This window comes from Rhea pennata, chromosome 2, assembly GCF_028389875.1.
Source record: "Rhea pennata isolate bPtePen1 chromosome 2, bPtePen1.pri, whole genome shotgun sequence".
NCBI classification, from domain to species: Eukaryota; Metazoa; Chordata; class Aves; order Rheiformes; family Rheidae; genus Rhea; species Rhea pennata.
In genome coordinates, this window is record NC_084664.1 from 114,035,595 (window position 1) to 114,054,083 (window position 18,489).

At 37.5% G+C, this 18,489-nt stretch overlaps 1 protein-coding gene across 1 annotated transcript in view; it reads left to right on the top strand.

Annotated features, from left to right (window-relative positions):
- Positions 1-18,489, top strand: part of GREB1L (GREB1 like retinoic acid receptor coactivator) — an 80,217-nt gene that overhangs the window by 13,454 nt on the left and 48,274 nt on the right. Inside the window, exons 2-6 of the mRNA XM_062570213.1 lie at positions 1,208-1,367; positions 1,591-1,788; positions 8,727-8,903; positions 11,133-11,309; positions 16,853-16,987. Of these exons, the coding sequence (XP_062426197.1) occupies positions 1,211-1,367; positions 1,591-1,788; positions 8,727-8,903; positions 11,133-11,309; positions 16,853-16,987 (844 nt within the window). The 5' untranslated portion in view covers positions 1,208-1,210. The remainder of the gene's footprint in view (positions 1-1,207; positions 1,368-1,590; positions 1,789-8,726; positions 8,904-11,132; positions 11,310-16,852; positions 16,988-18,489) is intronic.

Sequence of the window (18,489 nt, forward strand, 5' to 3'; positions counted from 1 at the left end):
ATAAGGATTTATGCTTTTCTATCTAACCAGGGAAAAGTTAACTCTGAAATAAAATTCTCTGAAAATTCAGTCTTGTATTCTAAATATTGGAAAGTGTTCAATTGTTGTTGTTACTTTGTTACTTTTAATTGTTGTACAATATAATGACCCAGCAAAGTGGAAACTTTTTGCCTGTCAGCAAGTCTCCCATCAGCTCGTTGGGAAACCTTCCATGGCTCTCCTGCTACTAAGTATTTACATTTGAGGGTCTGCAGATGAGGACACAAATAAAATAGGCTGTGGGCTGTAAGTTGTCACCTAAGGGGGTAAAACAAGTAATGATCTGAAGTTCTGTTTGTGCTTGAATATTTTATTAAGTTCATGTATTCATCACTGATACAAGCAAGCTGAGATGTTAACTGTCAGGGTAGATATTTAAATGATTGTTATCACTTCACTAGTGTAAAGTGATTGTTTACATATTATTTACACATTATTTACGTAATGTAAAATAAAACATTTCACAGCATTTGCTGTGTATGGGTTGGATGCTTTTTTAAAAAACAAGAAAAACGTTGTAAGAGTATGATTAGACGATCTGGCTTACGTGGATTGAACTATGCATATAACAAAATCTAGGATGTAAATCATAGCACTGCGTTGAAGACAAGGGATGAAGATCCCTGAAAAGACTGAGAACTTACCTTCCAAATAATTTGAGTTAATATTTATAAGATGAAAAGTTTAAGTTATTGGATGTCTATACATAGTGGTTTCTCCTCAGACAGTAGCATGCCCACAAGTAAAATTGTGTAAACACACAATTAGACAATCAGCAAATAAGGCGAAGTACACATTTTAATTTTCTTTACCCCTCATATTTGCTTTTGTAGTATACTCTGAAAATTCTAAAATAATAACAACTTTATCTACCTTCTATTAATTCTATACTAGATAGATTCTTGAGGTTGTTGACAGAAAAGGTAGGCAGAAAACACAAAACTGTATTTGAGGTGTGCTAAGAGCTGCTTTTGAAATAAGAGGTTACAGAGTCTAACGGATTCAGAGAAATGTGAACATGCAGTACTAGTGAGAGGTGTTATTTTCACGGCATATTCTATTACTACTTATAAGTCACTGCTAATGTCTGTCCTGCTGAACTTTAAAAAGATTTAACTTGTCAACTTCCCATCCTCTTATCAACTAACTGTTTTCTTTGTGTTTTTAGATCATGGGGAATTCTTATGCAGGGCAACTAAAATCTGCCCGTTTTGAAGAAGCTCTTCATAACTCTATAGAAGCTTCTTTAAGATGTAGCAGCGTCGTCCCACGGCCCATCTTCTCACAACTGTACCTGGATTCAGACCAGCCTCCTTTCTTGCCGGAAGGTAACCATGAAAGTATGGCACATTTCAATTGTCATTTTTCTATATGAGAAAAGGGTGGGATACTTTTCGTTAAAAAACAAACAAAACCCACTGCAGTTAATTGTGTGCACAAAATCTGAATTTTAGATCTCTTCGAAGAGAGTGTGTGGCATACTGGTTATTTTAAAGGGAGATAGGTACAAATACTCACAAAACATTTATTTTGTACTGTATTCTCGTTCAGATGTGAAACCAAAGGTGGAAGAGTTGGATAAAGAGTTAGTACATCGCTATTCACAAAATGGAAACCTGGACTTTCCTACCAACCAAGCTGTTAATGAAATGGAAGATGATGAGGAGGATGAAGACATGTCAGATTCAAGTAGTCCACCAATTCCATATGCACAAAAACCTGCCCCAGAAGGATCTTGCACTACTGATGGTTGGTGTCCATTCTTTTACTTGAAGTGATCTTTACAATTAGTTCTTATTTGCAGTGTGTGCTTTTCAAAGGTAGAAACTCTTGAGTTAGGAAGTCTGTCTGGAAAAATCGTTTACAATCAGAGCCTTAGATCTGAGAAAATTCTGAAGATGAAAACTGTTTTCAGGATATAAAATAGAATATATTATTTGAAAGCAGCATCACTCACTGTGGCACTTCATGTTAGTTTCTAAAAGCTCCTTATTTTGGTAGTCATTGGTTTACAGACGTTGAAGCAGTTGCTTAAGTAAGCATCAGTATGGTTGGTTCTCATTTCTTAAGTTCTTCATAGAGTGGTTATATATGAAGGCTTCTCAGAAGCATTGGCAAAGCTGGATTTTGTTGCTTCCAAGGAACAGGGGCCTGTCAGAGGCAAAAGGAAAGAGTTTAGAGAGAGAGAAAATGGAGACCAGGTGTTACTTCGGCTGCTAGGGGGATAAGAAGGATGAGAAGCTTCTTGCTGGTAGGGGGCACCCCCTTTCCCCAAAGATGGTCATTTCCCAAAGTTCCTTTCATGGGAACAGCTGCAGTAGCTAACCCGTGGTGCCTTATAAAACAGGTAGTGGAAGCATGTCTGTTTTGTCTTTCCTGTCTGCTGGCTATTGTTTACTTACCCTGAGCTTTCTTGATTATTGTTGAAGATGAGCAAAATTGTTGATGGTACTATTTTGGTTTTTTTTTTAAATATGTTGAAGATCAAGAGTCAGATGATTGTGAATGTATTTGCTGAACTAAGTAAACTTTATGTAGTTGGTTCATCCTATCACATAATTGTGATATTCTGAAGATAAAACTATTCCTTAAAGAAAGAAGATCTATTCATAATTGTTATATGGGCTTCTCTTAAAAACAACCAACCTCCCTCCCCCCACTAATTCCTGAATACAAACAACCCCTCTCCTTAGACCCTAAACCTTATTGACGTTTTAGTCAACATCTTCTTGAATTACGGGCTTTCTTACGTAGGGACCATAGAAAGCTGTGATTTGTAGAATGGTTTTATACCTTACTGTAGTGTGTGGTTACATGCAGTGATACAAGTAAGCACCAGCTTCTGCTAATCTTTAGAAATTTTTTTCTTGTAATTGGTGCCAAACATTGACATTTTTGCCTTTGTCCTTTCTGAATGTAGCTTACATAAGCCTATTTACTCTCTGTAACAGTGTACCTCCAGTTCCCTGAAATACAAAGAAATAGAAAGACTGGCTGCTGTGGGAAACTGGGGGAAGTTGTTGAGAGAAACTGTTCTTCAGTTTTAAGTTAGTGACTGTGAATAAGAGGTTTTGCAATCTTTCAGGGCTTGTAATTTAGAGGAGCAGAGAAGGAGAAAGTATAATATGTATTCCTTGGAAGATATTTTCAGTAGAGAATAAGAATCAATAATGGCATTGTACAAGGTGCTGCAAAATCTCCTGTGGAGAACATGAGTTGTTCTAATCACTTCTGTTAATGAAAAGTAAAATAAACTAGATAGGATATAGAGGAGAACCAACAGGACGTTCAAAAGGCAGGAGTTATAAGAAGCTTTTTACTTGCCAGAACAAAAACTGAGGTGACATATGATTACACCTTCTAAATACATCCGGGATGAAACACTAAGGAGGAAGAAGAGCTAGTCATGCCAATAGGGTCTTGTAGCCGGAAATCTAATGGGTGGATAAAATGGTCAGGTTAAAAGTTGAGAATTCTTCAGCTGTTAGTGACAGAGTTCTGGAAGAGCCTTTCAGTAGTGGGAATAGGGATGAAAACCTTACCTAGCTCCAAGGGCACCATTTGTTCAACTGTGAAAGAACTTTTTATATGATATCAGGAAATCTTACTTAGTTCTATACACCCAATGTTCACGTGTTCTTGTGGTCTCTGGTTGTGTTCACCTGCCCGAACAAAGACATTACGTGTGAATTTCCAGGTAAATGCATGTGCCTTTGATTAAGAGGTGACCTTTTTCTTCATATGCAAACTCTGCCATATCCATCAATACCTTTGCCACCCTCTACTCTGGATGGCTTTGCAAGGCTGCCCTACCTGACATGGCAATGCAAATAGGTACTCAGCTATCAAGTGCTGACTGCAGTAAAGATGTCTGTGGTTTAGCTGCAAATTGTATATCAGAAGATTATGCTTAGTTATGCTGTATTTAATAAAATATGTTAATTATATTATGCTCTTTAGTATGTCCTGGAAGAAGAAGACTTCATGTGTGCAGTTCTGTGTTTTGATTTTTTTTAATCTATTTTTTATGATCAAGGTACCTTGGAAGGAGTTTTGCTCTATTGTATCCTCAGAATTTGAGGATTGTTCATTACTCATCAGTCAAATTTACAATTTTGAGTTCACAAAGTCTATCTCTCTCTTCAGTGTTTTCTTCAAGGAGCTGATTTGAGAGGAAGGGATTCTGTATCTGGAAAAGGAAAGGAAAATACATCTTCTCAAAATATTTCTAATGATATGTCAGGACGGTTTCATTTAAGTGTTTGAAACACCCAGGTTTCCAAACATTCACTCTGCAGTAAGATATCTCAGTAAGATATTAATTTGATAGATCATCTTTCTTCTCATGCACAGGTCCTTCCAGAGACATAAGAAACAATCACTGCCATTTTTTATATTCCTTTCTTACTTAATTCCAAAGATAAATAGCATAAGGAAAATGCTAAAAAATGATGTTAGACTTACTGAAGTCACTGTAGCTGTTCTAGATGCTTTAAACTGAGAATGTATTTAATTGCTGATCCAAGATCAGAATCTAGGAACTAGAACCTGCAGTTACAGTTCTTCTTGCTGCAAAACCTGTCTCCCAGGTTTGAACACAGATTGGGTAAAATCTCTTCCCTTATAAGGCATTTGTGCTGTTTGTTTTGCTGAAATCAGGATTTATGTCATAATCATATTATTTTCTGCAGTGATCTGTTTCTTATATTCAGGTGGCTGAATTCAGTCACATGTGCATAAAGTAGATCTTACTGCCTTTATTTATCAGTAAAAAATAAATACCTCACAAGTGATAGTTTAGTTGGATGTTCATCAGCTATGTATAATATTAGATCCTTTAACTTTCCTGTTAATTAGCTGTTGAAAAGAATAAAGGGCATTTGTAGTTGATCCTCATCATTAGCTTTAAAAGTAGTTTTTTAAATCAAAAATAACAACAGTATTTGGGGGAATTCACTTATTCGGGGCCTTTAAAAAAAAAAAATCATGATGAACAATGTGAGTAACATTTCTTCCATAAAAATAAGGTTTCAATAAAAATACTTCATAGAAGTATCTCAAATATGCAACAAAGTAATACAAGGAGTCGTTCTTAACCACTTGTTTACTGTAGCTTTAAACAGGTTATTTCTAATTTGTGGAATAGCATTTTATGCAAGATGTGTGAAACACAATAGTAGCACCTTCCTTTTGTTAGTAAATCCTCAATTTACCTGATGCTTAAAGAACGGCCAAGGTAGTTTCAGAGGCAATTAGGTAAGCAGGTACTTAACACCTGATCAGTTACTGTGAAGTTAAAACAGCAAGTGACAGTGACCTGTAATTCATATGTAATTCTTGGAAGCTAATTTCTTATGCAAATATCCCATTTACTGCAGTACAACAAGAATTTGGTACCCCAGACTGCTACTGGGGAAAAGTAGTGTTTTTGCTTTTTGGTAGGGGAAAAATATTCATTTTTTAAGACGATACCAAGACTTCTAGGAGTCAATAATTTTGCTGACACATTTTCATTTTCAAAAAGATCAGACCATATTAACCTAAATGAAGTGATATTAGAGAATGCAAATGTGCTTCTCAGAAGCAAAAAGCTATTGAATTTTCTTTCAAAGAAATGCAGATAATGTCTGTAAAAGCTATTCATTATTCTGTTTTGTGATTGCTCTTGGTATCTGCAAATCTGTAATCAGAATATAAATGCCTACTCTTTTAAAAAACAAAGCTGAGATCCTGTTGGGAGATGTTTTTTTTTTTAATACAACAGCTCAGATATGTGTTTTTACTTTTGAAAATTACATCTTGATAAACAATTTAATAAACAGAAAATGTTTTTTCAGTGGCTCAAGAGGTTTTTTCCTTGTCATGCTTATGTGCCCATAAAAATACTTTCACAGGGAGGTCATGGTTTGTCTTTCCTAATATTGGAATGAATATATCTCACAAAGAATTAAGTATCAATGCAAAATCATGCAAAAGAGAAAAGAAAAGGTTGAGGTCTCCAAGTTGCTTGTTAGCTAGGAAAATATATCTTTATTATTAGAATGCAACAGAGAAAGTTAATAATCCCTCCTTCCTCTCCCCGCAGTGAATTACTTGCTTCCACCTAAGTGGTTCTTTCATGGGATTTTCTGGTTTAGTTTGAAAAAACAGCAGGAACTAAAAACTAGAAGAATGATTTTTCAGTCCCCAAAGCAGAGCAGAGAATGGCTCTGAGTTTCTGTCTGTGCTGCCCCCTGTTGCTGCTACCGCCTCGGGATCGCTGCAGAAGGGGACCCGAAGGAAATTGCTTTTAAGGTCAGTGCTGCTGTTCGGCTGGCTTCCGAAGAAAAAGAGGTTTATGCAATTGCCTGCAGGTACAGTGGCCTGTTTGTCGGGAAGCCGGTAGCTGCTTTTGGCTCCATTTGGCAGAAAGCTGGAGATCTTAAAGATACTGAAATTCAGCAACATTTGTAAAGTCCAGGAGCTAGTTAGACAACATCAGTGTCTCCAGACTAGCATCCTCTAGGGCAGAAGAGTAATTATACCTCTTCTCTTCCACAGCCTGGCCATTCAGAGGGCATGTGCTACCTGGTCGGTCTGCACACACCCTTCACTGACCAAAGCAGACGAGTATGCAGGAGAAAACTGAGAAAGGAGAAGGAAATGTAGGCATGTGGAAGGCCTCTGGGAGGGGGTACTCTGGGTGGAGTAAGAGAAGATGCAGGGAGTGAATCTTAAGAGTTATTTGCAGGTTAGGCAGGATGCAGCATTTCTGCAGTACAGCCCTATGTATCCTAAATGGTGAGAGAAATTAAATGTATTCGGGTCACTAGCCTCTCAGAGAAAAGGTTGCTGTTGCTGGTGATGTCGAACTAAGATGCATAGCTTTGTTTCAGTGGAGACTACTAAGATGTTACTGAGTAATGCACATCACCTTGTTAAGATACTGTGGTGTGTTTCTTAGGGTTCTCCTGGAATTCATCCAAAATGGTGACGTGAAGCTGTTCAAAATGTAGCTGAAGATCCTGCCAGCACAGCTTCTAAATGGCTTCTTAGCCTGGGTCGTTAGCAGAGTCCTTGCTTAGCCCCAAATCCTGTGGAATGCTTGAGCATTGCTTCATCTGAGTGGGACATTGAAATCCACAAGCATCCAAAAAGGCTTTAAATTTCTTGTATGATATTCAGCACTCTGAATGTCATAGGCCTGTTCTGAAAGCAAGTTCATATTGAAGTGTAACTGTTGCCAATGTTGACAACCAAAATTCTGCTGTCTTTGACATCCTCGTATTGCTATCAGCTATCAGCTCATTCAGAAAATTATTAGTCACTCTTTGCACTTTATTGAGAAAATATTTAGGTAGAGACAAGGCTAAACTGCAATTGTTAAAGACATAAGTTTAAATCTGTCTCCAAATCTTATCACACTTGTTGTTTCGTAATCCTTATCTACCGATTTCTTGCCTGCCTATATTGTCAACAGTGGGTATATTTCAGCAGAGGCTGCATATAGGCCCAAGACTGAGCATGTGTCGGACCATGTTTTTAACAAGTTGCTGCTTGCTGAGAAGTTTATGATAACTGACTCTACATTCCACTTTGTGCCTGCTCTTTGTCCAGTAGTTTTGAGATTAAAAAAAAAGAAATCACAATGATAAAATTTGCTTCCACCAATTTTACTGAAGTTTTAAATTATGTGTTTTATCACCTGTAGGTAAGAGTGCAGATATGCATATTAATAATGGTTCAGATACCTCTTGGTTAAGCAGTGATTTCATTGTTCTCCTGTATGTTTAGTCAGTGTCTTCTTCCAGTGGTTTGATTTTTCTTTAAAAATTCTGTAACAACTATGGACTGCTTGAACAATATTTAAATGAAGTGTAATTAATATGCATTAATAGCTTATGTCTTAATAGGTACTACAGTAATTTCAGATTCAATGTGTTTGTTTTCAACAATGTTAGAACAATATACATTATGAATTTGATTTCCTTTATTTTGAAATACTGGATCATGCAGATGCAAGTGTTGTGTACATCAGCACATGTGGTTGTAGCAAAAGAGAGAAGGTCCATGAGGGAATGTGTGGTATCTTTGGACTCCATACTTACCTGAAATAGAGGAGTTTGCCACTAGCTATTCCTAGGAGAGGTGCAAGGGCAGGCTCCTACTGTTGTAGCATCATTCTTGCAGCTGGAGAAGTGAGAACTGGAGGGGAACACAACATGTAACCTTATGAAAATTTGGAAGTGTTTTCACTAACTTCTATCCAAGGGAAATCAGAAAGCCCCTTGGGATTGTACCCTTTGCTGTGGAGGAAACCAACTGACTGTTACCTTTTCTGGCACCTGTCATTGCTCAAGAAAAGGAATATGATAAAGCTGAATATGCTGTGACCGCAAAAGAGGCAGGTGATTTTTAATCCCTATAAACACAGTGCTGTAATGTTTAGCCATCATCTCTGAAAGCCTGAGCTGTTGGTTCTTTTTCTTTGTCAGGGACCCAACCAGATGCTGTTGAAGGCAGTGGGATGTTAAGACAGTAGTATGATATTGCCTCAAATTGCTCTACTTCCCTTGAAAAAGTTATTTTAAAACCCCCAGTTACAGCCTTAAATTGTGGAGGAAATCCCATTTGTTTGCAGTGGATGCAAAAGAAAATTAAAGCAAACATTCAAAAATTTATCTGTTTTGTTTTGGTTTCGTTTTTAGGTTTTTGTCAAGCAGGCAAGGATTTACGGTTAGTATCTCTGTGCATGGAGCAAATTGATATCCCAGCAGGCTTCCTGTTAGTCGGAGCCAAGTCTCCAAACCTTCCTGAGCACATTCTAGTCTGCGCTGTTGACAAGAGGTTTTTGCCAGATGATCATGGAAAAAATGCACTTTTAGGTAAGAGATTTTCTGTTCTTCTTGCTATAATAATTCAGAGAGAAAGTCATTTCAAAATTACCTGAAGTGATTTCAGCTAATGCCGTTCTGTGAGAAATATGTTAAGGAGAGGCTTTTTTTTATTGAATTAAATCCATAGATTAAAAGCCCTTTTTAAAAAAAGTCCCTAATTCTACAATTAACCGTAATCAAAGCTTCTGTGTGGGCAGAAGTCAATTGCAGCCCTGGAATTCTAAATGTGAAATATCCATATACTTTCTATCTCTACTGATGCTTACAGCATTTTCATTTAAGAAGAAATATACAACTGTAGAAGGTGAGCTATTTATTTTCTGTGGATTAAGGGACAAATTCTACCCTTGGCTCCACCAGGAACATTATCTTCAATAGGAGCTGTGAGGACAGTTTAGTCCTCAAAAACTAACACATAGCTAAAAATTATTTACATCATAGCTGGTTATATTTATAAGCTTTTAAAGTTTAATACAAGAATACTTTTTTGGTGGTTGAAGACAGGCATATGCACCTAAATTTCCTGCATGGCTCACAACTGGTGCTAAAAATGATTTAATGTATTTTGGCTCCTTCAACCTGTTTTGAATTCACTCTCTCCTTTCTCTCCCAGTTACTGTGCTGCCTAGAGTATAATCAGAAAGACCTTTCAACAGGGGAGGAATTGCAATAAAGCATAATTACCCATATTTAACCACACTGCTCAAATTCTGTTCCAACCTAGCAATGTGTCACATGACTGTTGAAAACACTTCCTTTTGGTAGTTATCACCTTTAATATTATTTCTCCTTTACTCCTATTTAAAATGCTACTGCAAACCTTTCAGACCTGTTGCAGAAATCCCACCAGGATGGAGGGAGCTGTGGTGTGGTGTGTCCTTGCTGAGTACCGTTGGGGAACTGGGATCCTGGTGCTCTCTGGCGTGCACACTGTCATCCTCAGAGAAGCTGCTCCCTGCTCCCCACTGAGCAGGGGAAATGTCAAGAAGCAATCAATAAGGAACATCTGATAGGCAGACAGATGGTGTTTAGTGTGATCGAATGTAGTAGTTACTTGTCTTTGTTGGTAAGCCCCTCCAGAGCTTTGTCTCCGTCTGTCATCTCTGATATTGTTTGATAATGAGCCTACTGACTCATGACTCTGCTGTGGTATTGCTGATGTTGATTTTTAAGTATTTCTAGGCCTGCATAACTGGTACTTAAGAGCAAAGGTGTGGCTCAGTAACTTTGTGAGACCCTGATGCCTACTTCTGGTAACAGGTTGCAGGGGAGAAGGGAAGAACTCGTTCTGTGCCTCCAGGGGAGAAACAGGATGAAGAAGTCCACTCTTGGGCATCCTGGGCAATACCATGGTAAAAGATGACAATGAGGCATAGTTAGGGTAAAGATAACGGCTTAATTAATAGAGTTTTATGGAAAACAGTTTTGTCAAAAAGACTGAATGTATTTTTTCATGAAACTATAAATTTCACTGGTGAGTGCAGGAAGCAGTATTCTGTGAGGAAATGGAAGCTGTTAGATAATCTTCAGTCTGGACCCCATCCTCCAGATCTTAATTCAATGAAGCCATGAAACTCTGCCAGTTACACTGCAGTAAAGCAGTCTTCTGCCTACTTTTGTAAGAGATCAGAGATTTTTAAAGGCATTCTTAAGCACACCTAAGTTTCACGGTGAAAATCTAAACATTTGACATTAAATGATTCTTTTCAAGATTTAATAAGTTATAAGGTTCACCTTAACTGGAAAGTGCCTTGTTTAAGGTCTCCCAGAGAAAATTCACTAAATATGAAGGTGGGCTTTAGCTATACGAAGTTGCAGTAGATACTGTGGATTAACCACTGTTTTGTGAGAGGGAAGCAAGCATACTACTTGGAGCCCCCATATTTATGTCTCCAAATGTGGAAGTGAAACAGCAAAACTTACCAAAATTTCCTAGCCTGGCATCATAGCATTTTTCACTCTGCTGAGTAGTCATTGCTCTCTGCACTGTGTAGAGAGGAAGACTGGTGGCAGAATTTTGGTACGTGCTGGTATGACTTGGAACGGTTTCAAGAACTGCTTCCTGACATGCATATGCTGAGAGGGCACCTACAGCAGCTTTCTGGCCGGAGGCCTTCAGTCAGTCTTAATTAGATGTGCAGGTAGGTTAAAATGGCCTTATTCCTAGTGAATACCACAAATTTGTATGTATACCTTTTGTTTCATTTTCTCTTTCAGGATTTTCTGGGAATTGTATAGGCTGTGGAGAAAGAGGATTTCGGTACTTCACAGAGTTTTCCAATCACATCAACCTGAAATTAACCACTCAACCAAAGAAGCAGAAGCACTTAAAGTACTACCTAGTAAGAAGCTCCCAAGGTGTACTGTCAAAGGGACCCCTTATTTGCTGGAAAGGTAATTAAGGTGTCCGTTTACTTAGGGATTTTAGATTGTGTTAATTTAGTATTGAACAGGAAATTGAAAGTACCATTAAAAATGTATACATTAAAATGATATTATAAAAGGTGAATTTTTCTACTGATTAAAGGCAGTGGAAAATTCCTACTGATTTCAGTGGTGTCTGGGTCTTACCAAAGAAGTTTATTTAAGTCTTTATAGAAATCATGCAATTATAAATAGTCTTCCTCCATCTCCCAGGCTTTCACTGGGAGCCTTAAATCAATCCTCCTTGAGATGTGGAGCCATCTTGGTAGAAGAAATAAGGTTCCTCAATCTGCTAATTGTTTTCTATGCCTGAAGTAAGATGACTCACAGCAAGCACTCCAGCATTAGCTTTCCACTGATACTAGTCTTAGCACATGCACTTCAAAAGGCAGTCCAGTGCCTGCTTACAGTTAAGAAAGTCCTAGATCACTGATCTCAAGGAAATGGAAGGAGAAACTGTGCATACCCGTGCCATTTACTGTGCATTTTACACTGTGGCTTAGTCTTTCCTGGAGCAACCTGTGCACTGCTATTACGTATTGTAGAGATGACAGTTGTGATGCCAAAGGAAGGTAGCCATGGGTTCTGTTGCTGGTGGATGCTGGATTTCTGAGCTAGAGCCATGCAAATACTAAAGGAGGGATTGATTTATCTACTTGCTGTCTACTAAGGGTTATATATGCAGACTACCTGCCTTCCTCAGCTAGGTTTTCACTCAGGAAAGACAGAGTGGCTCTGGTGCCTGTTGTTCCAAAGAGGGTGATCTAGGGAAGGGAAAAGCTCCAGAGAAGGATTTAGATTCACATCTGAAGAGTCACATTCTCATGTGAATGGCACTGTGACACCAGAGCAAGATTGTATCACTGAGCTGTTTTAGGGGTTATAGTACTGGATTAATTTGTGATTCAAGGGGTCCTGGCTTTAGCTGCTTTTCTCAGTTAAAAGCATCGTTTACTGCTATTTTGAGAGGATGTATTTTTTACAGAGCTTTTTGTAAAAACTGTGGAAAAGTTTAATTTGGTAGTCTATTTTTAAAGTTCCAAATACTGAAAAAGGAAACCTTATTTTTCATTATTTTCCTATGAGTTATGAAAGGATTTGTCCATGCAGTACTGCACAGTCTGATGCACCATTTAGCAGATTGTTCAATGGAACATTTTGTTCTGCCTGGTGATTTCCATATGCAATAGTGTTCACAATAGCTACTAAATCTGTGGTTGGTTAGAGAGTGTTTCACTATATGTAAATTTTTTGATTATTGACAATAGTTAGGCTACTGGTATACTGAGATGCACAGGAGAAGAATCGAATCAGCTTTTGGAATTATTTCTCTGAAATTCCTGATGTTCATGCAGTTGCAGCTAGTGTGTGACTGGGTGAATGCTGTCAGCAGTAACTCGTGTGAAAAATTATTTTAAACCTTCTTCTAATCACAAATGTAAAGGTGCAGAAGAGGTAGATACTAGGCTAGCTCTTGGTGTGATATACTGATTGCAAGTGTTTTGAGCACCCCTGGAGCTTTATAAAATACTAAGAATCTTTGTTTCAGTGTGATTTTCTTTTTAAAGGGCAACATATGATGATTTGTATAAAGGTTCTGCCACAGAAGTCGCTGAATGTTTCCTGGGAAATGTCCAGTACTTTCAGATCTCTTGAAAACTGAGAACTGAGAGCTCTTGCCATTTTGCAGCATCTGGTGTGTATTTGCCTGGCACTCTGAACAACCCCTAGGGAGGTTTTCTTAATTAGAAGACAAAGTTGACTAAACCGAGAGCTGTATTTTCATTGAATGCTACCATTTGCTGCTGTTTGTTTTATGTGCTGTGCATGCTTTTAACATTTTGTCATCTTTTGCCACTGTGTTGCTGAACTTTCATACTGGAAGGCAGGCTGTGTTAATATGTACTGTAGCTGCTTCATTTCCAGAATGTAGAAGCAGGCAATCATCTGCTGCTAGCCACTCTGCTAAACCAAATTCTTCGGTGTCACCATCCACGACCCCAGAGGGTGGATCAGCTAATGGATACAAATCAGGGTTCACTCAGACAGGTAGGAGCTGAAAGTGCTATAAAGATAACCATTGGGGGTGGTAAGTCACCTCACATATTGTTGGTTTAGGGACGCCGTAAACAAGTGGGTATTTACCTCAAGTCGTGTATACATCTGGAAGGATCCTTTCAAAATTTTTTGTGAAAGATTAAGAGCCAAATGAGGTTGAAGATTAGCTTAGTTCTCATACAAATAGCCAGTTAAAAACTATTACAACGTCTTTCAGTTAATTTATTTGATTCTTTGCTTCCTAATGTTTGTTTCATTTGATTTTTCATGGATCTCAAAAAACCTAAGTTAAACATCTATAGTGAGCTGTTTGCTTGGTATATGGAATAAATTGTTTGCTTTGACCAAAAAAAAAAAATCCCTTTGGGATGGACAGGACAGCTTTTATTTATTTATTTATTTAAACTTTGTTTTATATGAGGGTGTACTTAGAATAGTAATTTCCCCATACATACACCCTGGTTTTGTGTTGTGTAAGCTAGCATGCATTGTAACTGTGCTAGAAAAATAGAAATGACATAATTGAGGAGAAACAATAAAAATTGAAAGGACGTTGACAAAGAAGCAGCATCTGAATTTCATTTATTATTTATTTATCACAAATAGCTAAAGTGCTTTTCATCATGCTTTTCCTACACTGCTTTCTTTATTGCAGCTTTATCTATAATATGTTTTTGTGTCTGTCTATATTATTTCTTGGAAAATTAAAAATAGGAGGAAACTTTTAGTTTAGTTGTTGTAATTGGCTGATATATATGTACTGGAACATGTATTTCTATAGAATAATACAAAATGCAGATGGAAAACAAGCTTGTTACAATATTTTCTCACTTACATGGAATTTAAAAAAAAAATGGCAAACCAAGACTGAACATGTGCATTCATATGAAATTGTAATCACTGATTAGTATGTTCAGAGACAGTTTTCCCAGGTGGTCAACCCTGTTTTTATTTAGGGAACTGTATTGTTAAAGTGAAATTAGAGTGTTGTTTAAACACATCTGCGTTTCATTGCATGATCCACTGGCTTCCAGAGCTTGGCCTGAGAACTGTGCAGATGCATGAGAACCCATGTCTTTGAAATAACAAGTAATCTAATATTTACACAGCTTTGTCTTCTATTGTACCTGCCAAGTTAATAGATACACCTTTTATATACTGCTTTCTCCTTATCACTCAGTGTGATTTTCAGTCTGCTTGGGTTTTGTGTGTGTCACTGTTTGTACTCTTAGGCCACAGTTGTCAAAACCTTTTCATCTCCTCCCACTGTTATCTTCTATCTGAAGATAATGCCGCAGTCATACGTATGAATTCCCTGTGGCCAGGAGATGGGAGGAAGGGTATCTTTCTTCTGTGGTGTGATTTCTGACGTGTCGCCTGTAATGAAGGTTCAGGTTTTTCTCTTAGACTTTGCATAGCTATTTGTACTTTGACTTGAATTATCTGCTGTTTTGAAAGGGATGTACTTGTTAGCAAGTTGCTTTCTAAAAAAACTGTTTTCAGTTTATTGCCAACTAATGCCCATTTTTCCTTTTTAAGTTCTATGAATATTTCCATTGTCTGCCTTTGTAACTAAACAGCGCAATCTTCAAGTTTTAGAAAGTATCTCTAGATAGATAGCGTACCTGCATACACACAGTACTGCGTTGAAACAGCAATTTCATGACAGAAATTAGAATGTAAGAGAGTTCTGAAATACTATAGTTAAAATTGCCAGTATTTTACAGCCATGACGTTACAGTCGAGTGTCAAGGCCCTCTTTTGAAAAGACATGGGAAGATGCAGTTCCTTTTCCACGGAAAGACAATTGGCAATATAAAAATGCCTGAAATGTAAAACAGTGTCATGTTCAGTTTCAAGCAGGCACACAAAAGAGAGAACTTTAGTCTGGATGTTTAAAGGGTGGTAAGCTACCAGAAACAGGGTTTTATAGTAGAAAGAGATGAACGATTTTAATAATAGATAGTACTGCAAGTCCTGCTAAGCTACCAGCATGATACTTAAACGTATAGCAACCACCACATCTACTTTCACAGATAAAATTTCTAGACAATACATTAAAATTAGAGAAGGGGTGAAAAAAACCCAAAGCTTCTGGACAGTTTATTTTGAGGAAGACTTTTACATTACGTATTTGCTATATCGCTTTTAATGAGAGACTAGTGTTCCTCTCCAGAGCCCCTGACCTGGTGGCTGACATTTGTTAGCCCTTCAGCCTATTTCCTGTGAACTTGGAGAAGTCTTTCTGCTGAAGCAGCAACGGTGAGCCTGTGTGCGTTCTCCACCTCAACTAGTCCATCCGCCAGGGCAGACTCTCCTCCCCACCCTGCTTCCCAGGACGGTGTGTTACCTGAGGGTGGATGCATTTGACAGATCAAATTGGTCTTGGCCTTCTGTTTTTTTTTCCCTTGCCATTTTGCTAAGACATCTGTAGGTGAACTGAGCCTACTCTGTCTGCTTGTTGTAAATCAGTTTCTGCAGAGAAACTGAATTAATATTCATTTACTATGGTTATAAGAATTTGGGTTTGTCAGTGTAACAGCATCCAAGTGTATAATTTTTCTTTGAAGGGAATTGCAGTTGTTACACATCTAATGTTAAAGTAGTGATCTCCATACTGAGAGGGTTTGAATCAGTTCTGCTTTACAGTTTAATAGTGGAAAAATACTAGAATGGTTTTGTTCTTCAGTTTATCTGTCTACAAAATAGGGCTGATAATAGTTTTCTGTCTTGGTAAAGTACTCTAAGGAATAGCTAGCTGCTTGTTAATTTGTGCAAAGAACTTGGACTCAGATACCTTCATTGCTTACCCAGACTCAAAAATGGACATACACTTTTCATAGCTTAATAGACAGTAGAGCTGTAAGGTGATCTTCAGGAGGTTATCTATTTGATTTTTTTTCTGCCCTAAGTCAAACTCATCAGTGTCTGACAGAAGTTCGATAACCTGTTCTTGAAAATCTCAAGTGATGGAGATTCCACAGCCTTTTTAGGCAACTTACTCCAGTGCTTATTCCCTGTGTTTGCTGGGGGCAAGTCACATAAGCTCTAGTCTTAGCTTTCTCATCTATAACACAGAGTAATGATGTTTACTTGCCTATTCCACAAGGCTATTTTGAGGAGCAATTAGATAACAAATTTTGTGCTCGATGTATTTTTCAGATATTATGGGAAAGCAAAACATGGTGGAAGAGATTTACTGTGAGTTTCTTATATTGTTAGGCTCTGTAGAAATGCTCAATAAATGTTTGCTAGAATTCCTAAAAGATACTGTTACATGATCATTTCTTATGAGGGTAAAATATTTGTTTGTATTACATGCATAGATACATATGTAGATGTATATAAACATATGTATGTTTATGTGTGTATATAATATATATAAAACACATTTATATTATATATAAAATATATATAGTTTTTTTGTTATTTAGTTAAACAACCTCTTTTCTCAGATTCTTCAGTATTCAGTCCAGCAAAATCATCTTCTGCTGTTAACTTAAGTGGAACTCAAGACCCATCCCGGAACAAGAACATTGTGAAACCGTTGGCTTTGTCTGTACAGCTTGTAGGAAAGGCATTTGCTGCAGGTAGCACTTTGCTTTGCAGGATAACTGAGAGCCAAGGGAATTACCTGTTTAGCAGCCAAGGAATAAGGGAATCATGCCTTTGGTGGAAAAAAGAAAGAAAAAGATTCACTAGTGTTTCCAGAACTCATATATTCTTTCAGTCCTCTGCACATAAATTTCCTTGGCTAAACTGAGCCACATCTTGACTTTGTTATTTTAAAAGTATGCCGTATTTCCCTTCCAACAGTTCCTAAGTTATCTATGAGAGCACAAAAGTCATCTCTTGATATGACACTTTTTAGATTCCTTCGTCAGTATCTGAGAGCTGTGTGGTATTCTCCATTTGTGACTGGTGCAGTTTCTCCCGATATTTTGCATGGAATTTAGCCTCCTTTAAAGGAAGTTTAATATATGTGCTATTTTATTTAAGCATTATTGTATTCTATTTAATAAATTAAAAGCCTTAACTGTGGCATCTAGACTCCTCATTTCATTACGCTGTTGTGAAATTCAGATTATTTTAGCTAATTATATAAAATTATCAAAATTATTATAGGGAAGCGTACTTGAATAAAAAAAGTTACACATTTTTTGGTTTCTGCATGCACACACATGAGCATTATGTTTTATACCTAATATATTATGTCTGTTAATTTATTCAATATACATTGTTGTATATACATAATAATATACTAATTACATGCAATGTAATATTTATATGTCAAACAAATCATTAAAACTATCCTTTTTGTAAAATACTAGCTATTACCATATTTCAGATGAGTAAAAACAGTACTTTTTCCCTCCATGCCTGAGGAAGAGTAGAATTGGTCATGCGCTCGGGTTACTTCCCACCATTTCAGCCAGTTCTGACCCACAGCAACTCTGTCCATTCCAAATCCTTGGTTCAGAATTCCAGTGGTGATCTTGTAGGTAGCAAGTGCAAAATTCAAATTTTCCTAATTGTTAGTGTGAGAGACTTGCGCCTGAATTTATTTGGATGACTATGGTTGGAAAAAAGTTTGATGTTACATTGTTTTAAGTCATGTACCCTGACTTGGACATTCTCTGTTGCAGCTGACATCAGCAAGCTCTCGGGCTGTCTCCTGGTATTGCTCCTGGAATATGTTCCTGGGAGTTAAATCCCTGTGGAGCTGGCATTTGCGCAAAGAGCCATAGCCCCCAAGCCTCATTTCCCCTCTATGCAGTTTATGCCATTTTTTTTTCTCCTGCAAGAAATATACTTAAGTATGGAATAAGATGTAGCTAAATACTGAGAGGATATAACTTCTTGCGGTCCTCTGTTTTGTAGTTTCATTTCATGATCTGGATATAGCAGGGCCTGCTAAGGACTCTGGGACTGGAGGATTGTCTTAGGCAGAGATAGCGAAATTAAAGATGATCTGCATCAATAATATCCAGAGCATGTACACATTGCAGCAAACTATGCTCTCTTCTGTGCCCAGGCTCTCTTGCAAAGGCTTTACCTTAGAGCCTTGTGATAAATTATTCTGTATGAGGCA